General features: G+C 34.4%; 2 protein-coding genes and 1 pseudogene across 4 annotated transcripts; 1 reads left to right on the top strand and 2 right to left on the bottom strand.

Annotated features, from left to right (window-relative positions):
- The first annotated feature begins 2,173 nt into the window (after window positions 1-2,173).
- On the top strand, window positions 2,174-5,895 carry LOC106368492 (serine/threonine-protein kinase ATG1a). 2 transcript variants are annotated; one of them, XM_013808468.3, is made up of 13 exons: window positions 2,174-2,680; window positions 2,759-2,876; window positions 3,032-3,090; window positions 3,185-3,249; window positions 3,341-3,434; window positions 3,528-3,608; window positions 3,687-3,798; window positions 3,875-3,929; window positions 4,017-4,195; window positions 4,281-4,543; window positions 4,611-4,848; window positions 4,926-5,002; window positions 5,486-5,895. In XM_013808468.3, exons 1-13 carry the CDS (start codon window positions 2,447-2,449, stop codon window positions 5,672-5,674), a joined length of 1,764 nt encoding a protein of 587 aa, XP_013663922.2. In that variant the 5' UTR covers window positions 2,174-2,446; the 3' UTR covers window positions 5,675-5,895. The 2 variants fall into 2 exon arrangements, with proteins under 2 accessions (XP_013663922.2, XP_013663923.2); XM_013808469.3 differs by having other exon boundaries at window positions 2,184-2,680; window positions 4,284-4,543.
- Window positions 5,896-6,130: 235 nt separating this feature from the next.
- Window positions 6,131-7,917, bottom strand: LOC106368493 (transcription factor bHLH67-like). Of its 2 annotated transcripts, XM_013808470.3 has the most exons (4): window positions 7,696-7,911; window positions 6,845-7,357; window positions 6,462-6,767; window positions 6,131-6,392 (listed from the first exon to the last, which is right to left on the bottom strand). In XM_013808470.3, the coding sequence occupies exons 1-4, from the start codon at window positions 7,726-7,728 to the stop codon at window positions 6,321-6,323; spliced, it is 924 nt and encodes a 307-aa protein (XP_013663924.1). In that variant the 5' UTR covers window positions 7,729-7,911; the 3' UTR covers window positions 6,131-6,320. The 2 variants fall into 2 exon arrangements, with proteins under 2 accessions (XP_013663924.1, XP_022547002.1); XM_022691281.2 differs by having other exon boundaries at window positions 6,131-6,767; window positions 7,696-7,917.
- Window positions 7,918-8,121: 204 nt separating this feature from the next.
- Window positions 8,122-11,680, bottom strand: LOC125578507 (annotated as a pseudogene).
- Between the last annotated feature and the right edge of the window lie 103 nt (window positions 11,681-11,783).

Raw genomic sequence — 11,783 nt, 5'->3', positions numbered from 1 at the left:
TGGCCCCACCGAGGTGGTCCAGACTAGAGACCGAAGTGAACAAGGACGCTGCCAGGGCGTCACCATGTGGCTCACCGTATAACGGTCTTCGGTCTCGGATGCTGCAGCCCATATGTAAATTCCGCAGTAGCCAAGGCTCGAACCCAGGGCGGGCACTCCAGCTGGAGCTCCTATACCACTAGACCAAAGCAACTTGGTTCACAACAACTTTGTTTGATTAAAAAATCTGATAACTAAACGTATATACATTGATCTCGTCTTCACTTAATGCACAACTTGTCAGGTTTTGAGATATTAGTAAAGGTTTCGATATGTGGAAGATTCGGTTACACATGAAAGATGTAATGAATAGGAAGGTGAGAGTGGTCCAACCAAATAAAAGACGATTGGTAAAGATCAAAGAGGCTCCATTGTCCCTTCACAAATCTGATATTTGTTTATTAGGTTTAGTCGCTTTCCCTTTTTCCAACAACACAATGCCCACATTTTGTAAATTTACTTAGATATTATTTCTTTTAAGCTTCATTATATCATATCTATAAGTTCATTACATTCCATTGTTCTTTTGATATTCTATGTATAAAGAAAAAAAAGTGAGAAGAGATTCATATCAAGAACAAACAATGGAAGAGGTATTTAATGGACTTGGAAAATGAAAAGGCCCAATTAATACCAGCTTATAGCTCATTAGTGGACTGAAGGCTGTAACAATATCACAAATCTTGGATTTCAATGTTTCTCTTTTTCAAACATAATTGGGCCTATATCGGATTATTGGGCTTTGCTTCTGGCTGAGTTACGTGGCACTTTCACGTTAGTATCTTTTTATTTCATGATAATTAGAACTGGTCAAAGGTGATGTGGCTTTGACAAACTGATAAGTTCAAGTTTTTGTTTTGTCGGATTTATCATTCATTAGAGATAAACATCCATTAAATATGTATCCTTACAAAAATAATATTTATATTCATCGTTCAAACTCATGATATTTTGTTACTGGTTGTACAATACAATCCATCGACATCAAAGTTTTATTTTGACACTTAAACAACGTGATAATATAAAGAACTGTCGGCTAAAATGAATCCCATGGCTTCTATGGTGTGACATATAAAGCATCTCTAATGTAAAACTTCATTTTTTTCTCTAAAATGGAATAAAAGTGAAAATGGAGTAAAATTACTACAATCCTACTCTATTTCCCACTTTATAATGGAGTGATGAACAAACAAAAAATAGATTAATTCATTTATAGAGTAAATTTTATAATAGAGTGAGATATGGAGTTGAGTTGGAACCTTGCTTACTTCATATTCATTTTTACTCCATTTTAAAGAAAAAAATAGAGTAGAAACGAAGATGCCCTTAACAAAGATGCTGAGTGTATCACTGGATTTATTTATTTGCACGGGCCGCTGCTTAGTAAACCGAAGAGTACATTAATGCAACTATTATTCATTTAGCAATATAGTTTGTAGTAGCAACCCGGTTTTTATAAAGTATGCTTTTCTACCTTTTTTATTTCACAAGAATTCAAATTAACTGATTCTAACATATTAACCAAGGAATTGACTATAATATGTTGTTTTGTTTTTTTTATCAGAAATAGAACAACGTCAGTTTAGAAAGAAAAAAACTGAAGTGGATCTACCGTGTGAGGAAGATATATGCACTAATGCACATTAGAATATCACTAAACCATTTTTTGGTTAATGTTAAATTTGAAGTGATAATAAATTAATTAGATTTCTCAGTTTTGTAATTCAAACCCATTGTTGATACATTCATCAACGATTAAATTATCAATTTTTTTTGAAACACTAAAAAAAAATTGATAATTTAATCGTTGATGAATGTATCAACAATGGGTTTGAATTACAAAACTGAGAAATCTAATTAATTTATTATCAATTAGACCTATTTTTGTAACAAATTTTAATTGCCCTAAAGAGATAATCTTAAAAGATTATTATTGACAATAACTTAAAAGATTAATTACATAAAACATTTAACAATCTTTTTTTTTCTTTTTATTAAATAAAAAGAGGGTAATATTCTGAGATACTTCCTAGGTCCTTTCCTCGTGGAACTTTGGATCCAAGACGTCAATTTTTCTTCTCACGGTTTGTTGTCGAGTACAAGTAATAAACTCCTTTGTTCATAAGCTTAAACCAAATCTCATTCTCTCTCCCACACACACAAACACAAAAACAAAAAGTTAAAAAACAAAACAAAACACACAACACAGAAAAAAATATAAAGTTGATAGCTTTACTGTATAATTAATCAAAAACAGTTCGTTGTTCTTAAAAAAAAAAAAAGTTTAGATTTTTCTCTGTTTCGTTCTTCTCTCTCTGCCTTCGTAGTAGTGGAAACAATGGAGGTTGGTTCAACTAAAGATCCGAAATTTTAAAACGGGTCAAGAAAAAAACCAAAAAAACCCGGGATGGACAACACGGCACGACTTGTGGGTGACTACGAACTTGGACCGAGACTCGGGTCTGGTTCCTTCGCCGTGGTGTGGCTTGCGACGCATCGATCGTCTGGTTTGAAAGTGGCCATCAAGGAGATTGATAAGAAGAAGCTTAGCCCTAAAGTCAGAGACAATCTCCTCAAGGAGATTTCGATCCTCAGCACTATTGATCATCCCAACATCATCAGATTCTACGAAGCTATTGAGGTTTGCTCTTTGTTTCTTTCGTATAATTATAAAAGTTTGAATTTTTGGAACTGAAATTGATCTGGGTTTTGTGTGTAGACTGGAGATAGGATCTTTCTTGTGTTGGAGTATTGTAGTGGAGGTGATCTTGCTGAGTACATCAATGTCCATGGCAAAGTCTCCCAACCTGTTGCTAAGCATTTTATGAGGCAATTGGGTAATAATAAGATCAGTTTTTGTTATGTTTCTATGTCTTTTCTTGTTTGAATCTCTCTGTTTTATGTTTTTGTGTTTTGTAGTTTTTAAATTTAGAATCTTTTTTTAATGTTTGAATCTTTCTCTGTGTTGTGTTTATGTTCTTGTGTTGTGTAGCTTTAGGTTTGCAAGTACTTCAAGAGAAGCATTGTATCCACCGAGACTTAAAGCCTCAGGTGAGTAGAAGTAAACCTTCTTATGTTTTAGTTTTGATATGGCTATGATGAAAAGTCTAGTCATGGTTCTGATTTTTCTTTAAACTCTTTTCAGAATTTACTTTTGTCTTCCAAGGAAGCAACTCCATTGCTAAAGATAGGAGATTTTGGGTTTGCAAGGTATTATTACTTATGACCAAAAAAAGATGTTTTCTTTTTATGGAAAGGTCTTAGTTTTTGGTATGTAAATGTTGAGATTTTTTTCTGTTAGGTCTTTAACACCAGAGAGCATGGCGGAAACATTTTGCGGTTCTCCATTGTATATGGCTCCAGAGATTATCCGGAACCAAAAGTATGATGCTAAGGTGAAGACAACTTAATTGATTTGAGTAAATAGTTAAAAAACAATTTCTTAAAATATTCTCATGTTTGATTGTGTTATGGATATGATGTTACAGGCTGACTTATGGAGTGCTGGTGCGATTTTGTTTCAACTTGTTACTGGGAAGCCACCTTTTGATGGCACTAATCACATCCAGGTTTGTTGCCCTGAACCAATGAACTGCCTCTTTAACTTTTCTAGTGAACCTCATGGCTTTCGTTATGCTTCTCTACAGCTTTTTCAAAATATTGTGAGAGACACTGAGCTGAAGTTTCCTGAAGATGCTTCGAATGAAATTCATCCTGATTGTGTTGATCTTTGCAGACGTCTTCTACGCCGAGACCCAAGTACTTGTTATATACTTATATGTTTCTTTAGTTTGTCTTTATGATCTAATGGAAAAATATGTTTGTTTGACTTCAGTTGAGCGCTTGACGTTCCGAGAGTTCTTCAGCCACAGGTTCCTCCAGGAGCCAAGGTAATAAACATCTTGAGAATTTGATTGGCCATTGAGTTCTTTAATCAACTAGCAACCTTCATCGTCTTTCATACCATATGTTGTCAGACAAATGCCTGGTGTTACACATTCTGGTCCGAACCGATCCAAAGCAAGTGCAGAGAATGTCTATAAACATGGGAGTTCCTCTAGTGCCTCAACTTCTAACGTTTTGGTGCAACATGATGTCTCTTGTGAGAAGACTAGGAAAGACAGTGAGGGACAATGCTCATCAAACCAACTTGGAGGTTTGTTATTCACATTTGAGCTCATCTCTATTGCTTTTTATAAGCTCAAAACACTCAGAAACGCTTCATGTTGTCATTTGTGTAGTAGTTGACTCGCTGGAGCTCATAGAGAGGGAGTATGTACTTGTAAACCGTCCTTCTGAAGGTTCATCAGAATGTTTCGACACATCACTTCAAGATTCAGTTGAAGCACAGAGACCATTGTCTGATGTGTCAGGACCCCCACCAGCAAGTGGATCATCATACCTGTTAACAGAAGTCCAGCGGTTAACGATCGTTCATCCTCCAACGAAGCTCCAAGTCTTGCAGCAGTATGCAGAAGCACTTACGGAAGTAGCTCGTGAGATGGTAACTTCCAACTCCTAATTTCTAGAGTCTCTCTCAAATGATAACATTCTAATACTGTTGCATACAGGACAATGCAGGACAGGTGAAGGAATCTTTTGCTGTCACACTCGTCGTTTTAGCTGCATGGAGGAAAGCTTTAGAGATATGCGATTCTTGGATGGTGTCCGTTGGAGAGGATAAAGTGAACACAACAGCTCCAGGGACTTCAAATTCACCAGCAGTAGCTAAAACTTGGGTGACACAAGAGTTTGTTACTGCGTTTAACCAGGCTGAGACTTCTTCAACTCGACTAAACCAAACAAGCGGTTAGTACTTAAACCGAATCTTCTCTTTTATGTTTCTGTGCACATTCACTGGATGCATCTCCTTCATCTCATTGTAGCTGCTAGTGCTACTCATATGCCTGACGCCATGGAAACAATATACGAGAAGGCACTAGCATACGGCAAGAGTGGTGGGGTAAGTAAAATCGTTTCTATCTACAAAAAGTCTGAGACTTTTGTTGAAAGCTTCCACCTAGGCCTGCGGGTTCCGTTAGTTCAGGTTATTCGGTCTGGGTAGTTCGGTTCCATATAAATCTTACCGAAGTAACCCGAAATAAAAGTTCGGTTTGGTATTCGGTTAGTTTGGTTTTTGAAAATCCTACCAAAGTTTTGATTTTGGTTTAGTTTAGTTAAAAATTTTGGATAAATTCGATTGATTCTGGTTAGTTACCTTCGAAATTTGGTTAGTTTGGTTCGTTTTTTTTTGTATGGTTTGGGTATAATTTTGTTTTTTTATAAAGAAGAAAACCGAAGTAATCCATTGCCGTTTTTTAGAAAACCTACTGAAAACATAAATTTTGGTTCGGTTTAAAATCCCCGGCCTACTTCCACCTTTGTCCTAAAAGTCTGAAACTTTCTTTGTGGGTTTGATTCATTGTTCCTTTTTGTTGTGTTGCAGGCGGAAGAATATTTGAATAACAAGGAAAGTGCAGCAAGATTATACAAGAAAGCAATTCTTCTACTCTCCTTTATAATAGAGGAAGCAGCGACTCTACCTCTAAACCCTCCTTTCTCATTAACCCCTGACGACAAGAAGAGGATTCTCTACTACATCTCTAACTTGCAGCATCGTCGGTCTCATCTTTAGTGAAAAATCGACTGCTACATTGTACAGAAAGAAACTTTCTAAGCTTGGCTCTGCCTTGAAGTCAAGTTTATAACATTTGGTGTTTTCTTATCTCTTTAAACTTCAAAACGGTTACTCTACTATTTGATGATATGCGGTGACCAAAAGTATTTGCCTCCACCCATTGTATAGTATAACATCAAAAGCTTTAAATACCAAAAAAATGCTAGCTTTGTCGATTATTTGTAAGTGGTCCCATTAGTTTTAAACAGAGTATTACAAGCCCATGAAAGAAACCATATGATAAAAAAAATCATACAAACAAGTGTTTTCTTTGTTAAAACATCATCATCGTCATCAGATTCAGCTTATAACAACAATCAACTTTCTCTTGAAGTCACACCATATGATATTGACCATACCATTACAAACAAAACAATTTGTTATTTGTCAATAAGCAGAAGTCAGCCCATTAAATAGAGATAAAAGTCAAACCATGATTGATGATAAATATCATAAATACACATGAGGTCAAACTTTAATTACATGGGACCAAAACCCCCACAAAACACCCAAAGCCTAACAAAACATGTTCGAATAGTCCAGTAATAATACAAACAAAATTTATTTATTTTGTTTTTTTTATTCTTTAATAAAAAAATCGAATTTATGTATCGAAAATCTGATGCGCCACCTTCGTTATCTCCTCGGCCGATTCTAGTTTACAATCATCCTCCATCTGCTCCAGTGATATATCGTTAAATATTGCATTTAAAAGTTTATTAATAAAAATGAAAAAGTAAGTTACCTTGAGGTTGAAGCAATAAGAGACTGATGAACAAGACAGTGACGAGATATTAAGATGAAGAACAGTGAGTCTAAGCTTTTCAAGTGAAACGATTCCTTTCAGAAGCTGCCCTTGTTTCTTCCGACACTCAACTTTAAGGTTAACGTGGTTCTGTATCAACGTAGCTTCGATTCTTGGGACGCAAGTAACTCTGTTTTCTACTCCACAACTCTGTTTCGTTCTCCTTTGCAACTCAAGTGATTGTATGACTTGCTCGAGGACCTTCGCGTAGTTTATAGCTCCTCCTACTATAGATGCTTGGTCTCCCTGCAAGACAAAACACTAAACAAGTTAAAAGAGGTTTTTGAGGGTTAAAGATTGAGACTTTTGGTTGTGGAGATTACTCTTTGGATGTAAGAAGGTGGGAGAAGAGAACGTAAGGAGCTGATATGTTCGTTCATCTGCCGCCGTCGATTACGTTCAACGGCAATGTGGTTGATTCTTTGATTCTCTATCTCTTCAATGTCTTTACTTGGTTTAGTTTTCCTCCTCTTCCTCTTCCCTCTAGTCACTTCAGGAGGGTTGCTGATGGTTTTGCGCTTGCGTCTTGAGTTTGGTGTTGATGAGGAAGAAGGAACTGTCATGTCTTGTTGTCGGCTAAAGGGTAGTTCTTGGCTTGACAAAGCTTGTCTGGTTACTTCCATGGATGAGGTTGAAACTGGGTTGGTTTCATTGTGTGAAAGATAGCTTTCGAGTTCCCAATGGTGTTGGAGGTTCTGAAGAGACAATAGTTCTTTGAATGATGTGAACGGTAAAGGGTCTTCTTCACTTTGGAGCATCTGTAGAAATGGAACTGTGTCTTGCATGCTTTCTTCCTCCTCTTCTTCTTTAAAGGCAAAGCTTTGAGCTTCTGCAAACTACAAGAAAGAGAGAGGATTTAGATTACTTGGTAAGAAGAATGATTGAAAAGTGTAATCTGATTCTGCTGTGTGTTTGTTAGTGTAGAGATAATAAACAAAAGTAGAAGGGGAAATGGAATGTTTTCAAAGTAGATGGGAAACAAATTGATTGCAGAATCTGTTATTGTTTTCTGTAAAGCAAACAAGAAAAGCATTGAATGCAAATCATCTGGACTCATTAGGGAAAAATGAGTAAATACAAGTCTGTTTCTCTGAGCATTTGAGAAAAAAAAAATGATTCAAGGAGAAGAGAGAAAGAAAGTGAGAGCTTCCTAAATTAAGCAAAATATACATACAGAGGGGTTGATGTGTCCTTGAAACCTCTCCATTTGAAAGCTTTTGTTTGTTATGAATTATTATAACGCAATGATGTGTGTAACAATAAATGCTTAGAAGCAGAATAGGAAACTCATGTACTCTCTTCTGATTCTGAGTCTTTCTGGACTTGTAACTGCTAGCTTTATATAGAGAGCAGTGACTCTTTAGTAGCTATTGAGTAGAGAAGGAAACAGAGGAGCTGTAAAAAAACCAGAGAGGTAAGAAAATAAATCTATTTAGGTACTGTAAGAAGAGCTGGTGAGGCTGAGCAGAGCATAGGAGAGAGAGAGAGAGGGAGAGAAAGATTGATTATTGGTGGAGGCAGTTTTGTCTTGAAGTGGAGACAGAGACTTTGTGGGGACATTCTAATTTACACATAAGAAGAAGGTAAATAGAGACAAGTCATGGGTAAGAGAGCTTGTATTGGGTTTGTGTCATCTTTCTCATGATGTCTCAATCATCCTTTCTTCACTATACATCATTACATTACACACCACACCATTCCTTTTCTTCAAAGCTCAAAAATCTAAACCTTTATACAGAACTACGCTGCCCCCATCATTTTATAATGTTCTTATGTGTGGGTTTTGTCTAATATCTTGAATCTATAGATAATATAACACCAAAGAATCTTATGTATTATTGATGCCTTGGCTTCAACGGCATTGAATAGTGTTGTACTATAAAATGTCCCAGTTTTGTCTATAATCTCAGTCAATGGGTAAAATTCATAGCCAGTCTCTCGACAATCAACATCCTTAACAAATCAACAATGAAGACCTTAGAAACCTTATCAACTATAAAACTAAAAACTCCAAAGAAAGTTTGAATTGTTTTTTTATCATGTGTGTGTGTACTGTGATCTGGTTTGCTACTGTCACACACGAGCTATGGTTACTTGCTCTAAGGACAAACATGCCCCACTCTTATTGGTAGGCATGTTATAAGAGATAAACCCTAAAGATTCAGATTCTTCTACAGTAACATAACACAAAGACCTAATCTCAAATAAAGCTATGTCCTTTCAGATACCCTTTTTAAGATAAAACAAGAAAAAAACTTCTTCATAAACAAAAACAATGACATAGCAAAGAACAATGTAAAGGAAAAGAACACGAGAAAGCAAAAAAGAAGATTGAGATTTGATCATGAAAATGACAGAGAACCAGATATATTAACCATCTCCGGCTTGCTTTGTTGTTCTAACGCTCGATTTGTATGGTAACGTGACTGATACGGTACTCTCTCCGGATGTAATCAATCACTTTGTTAAGCACCATAGCATCATCAGATTCTTGTTTGATCTTGACATGACAAGAAAACAGAACTTTTCCAACTGTTATTGCCCAAATGTGAAGCTCATGAACAGACACCACTTCCTCAGTCTCCAACAATCCCTTCTATAGCAACCTGGCATCGATTTCTCTCGGTGTACTCTCCATTAGAACTTCAAGCATGCTTCGAATCATCTTAAAGGTTGTCCATCAGACAATAACCGAAAGCACTAACGTGCAGATCAAGTCAATCACTTTCCATTTAGGGTTATACCAAATCAGCCCTCCTCTAATCATTACTCCAACGCTTTGAATTAAATCTCCAAGAACATGAAGATAAGCTCCTTGCACATTAATGTTCCTCCTTTCCTTTGAATTCTCCAACAATTGCTCAGTAGATATTATATTCATGATCATGTACATGACCATGACTATGACAATGGCCAGTATCATGATCATGTCCAAGCACAACAATCATTATGATGTTTACTACTAAACCAAAAGCAGCAAACAAGAACCATAAAGAATCCATTAACATCATCATTACTCTGTTGAATGAGTCTAGTTATAGCTTCGTAGACCAAAACACCAGTGAGTAACCAAATGAGCTGGACTGAGACAAGAGCACCCAAAATCTCAATCCTGGAGAACCCGTAACTCTGCCGCGGATTCGCTTCCCAAGAAGACGCCTACAAGGAGAGGATTGAGATAGCAAAAGCAGCAACTTCGGTGAGCAAATGAGCTGCATCGGTTAGTATAGTAGCTAAACTGTTTGCCTTAATGCCACCGACAACTTCTATGAGTCATGAACAAAATACATAACACCACAACGATAGAGAGCTTTCGCATCGAAGCAGAACGTTCCTTTGCATCGCTTGGAGAAGTTGAAAACACACAAGATGTTTCTCCGCAGACTTTATTTCTTGTTGAATCCATCGGCCAAAGAAACACAATGTGAACTTTGGACACGTAAAAAATTCTATGAATTGTGTTTGATATACAAGACTACAGATTCATTGGAATTTTTCATATTTACAGCATTGGTGTATCATTTATTCATGTTTATTTTCAATAAAAGGATATTTTCACGAATATTTTCTTTATTAAAAAACAAAATACTCTTATACCTTTATTTTTCATATATAATAAATAATTTAAATAAAAAATATTTTTAATTGTTTTTGAATTATACATTTTTAAATTCGAACTTTTATATAATTTTTTTTTGAAATTCGAAAACTATTTTTGAAATTAAGGTATAAGAGTCATTGGAAATTTTCATATTTACAGCATTGGTGTATCATTTATTCATGTTTATTTTCAATAAAAGGACATTTTCACAAATATTTTCTTTATTAAAAAATAAAAGACTCTTATACCTTTATTTTTTATATATAATAAATAATTTAAATAAAAAAATATTTTTATTGTTTTGAATTATACATTTTTAAATTCGAACTTTTATATAATTTTTTTTTGAAATTCGAAAATTATTTTTGAAACTATTTTTTTGAATTAACTTTTTAAGTATTTATTTATATATTTATTAGAATCCTAAATTCTCATTCCAAAACTCTATCCCACTTCCCCCTTTCCCTCAATTCTAAATCTTAAATCTAGGTTAGTTAATCCTAAGGTTATATACATTTTTAACATTTTCTTAAAGTAATAATAAAAATGGTTAAAGTAATCATGAAAAGTGGTATTAGAAATAATGTATTTTAAGCAATTTTCTTAGATTCATATATAGTTATTAGCTTTTAACATATTACTAACATCATGTAATGTAAAAAACATCATGTAAGCTTTCATAATTCAAATTTGATACATAAATGGAATATAAATAATGTAAATATGCTAGGATAATATTGGCTTACTCTTCAAATGTTTCCAATAATTAGTTTTCATGCGCTTCTCGGGTTTTACATTTTTTTGTCTATAAGATAGACAGTTGTTGACTAATAATCTAATAACTCCAATACATAACGTAAAACATAGATTTAGTTACTTGTTAGTTTTCTTAAACAGGCCCATTTTCAGAAGTAGTTAATGAACTACGTATTATTTTGGGCCAAGGAAATGTTTAGGCTGGTGCTGCCGTTGTTTCCACGTATGTCTTCGCTAACGATATTTGACTTTGACCGAAATTAGGATATCGTGGAAAATGTATTTAACTATTAACTTCACGTGACATCGACCTCGATTTTAAAAGTTATATATTTTATATTACTCATCCAATTAGAGACGATTGTGAAGTTTCGAGTTTAAAAGTTATCGATTGGATTTGAAGTTTGTATGTAATAGTTTATTCTTTGAGATATCCTCAAAGATGAAATGTTTAAAGTGAATATATAAAAACTGATAATTATGTAACGAACTATGAAAATATAACTCAACTTATATTACTTACGTCTCTTTTATATATATTATTAGTCTTTGTCTTTTATATTTATGATATGAGATTTTAGAGCATCATTAATTTATTGGTATTGTTATCTGAGTTAAGTGTGAAAACAAAATCATTAGTATTTTATTAAGTAGTTAAGTAGTGTCTCAAATAATTGAGAAATCCATTTAAAATTTCTCATTCGTGAAAGGTTCACATTATGATTCCCTTTGACATGATCGTTTCTTCAACTTATATTTAAAAACCAAATATTATGTTATTTTAAATTGTGTTACGTTTGTTTAAATTTACTAGCTGGACTTTAATAATGAGTAGATATACCGCATATCGTTTATATACTAGTGTATCTTTCATATTTTGAAGTAAAAATAATTATAGTATTTGA

The sequence above is a fragment of the Brassica napus genome, chromosome A9 (genome assembly GCF_020379485.1).
Source record: "Brassica napus cultivar Da-Ae chromosome A9, Da-Ae, whole genome shotgun sequence".
Taxonomy (NCBI): domain Eukaryota; kingdom Viridiplantae; phylum Streptophyta; class Magnoliopsida; order Brassicales; family Brassicaceae; genus Brassica; species Brassica napus.
The sequence above is the reverse complement of the archived record's forward strand: the minus strand, read 5'-3'. Positions and strand labels throughout refer to the sequence as shown.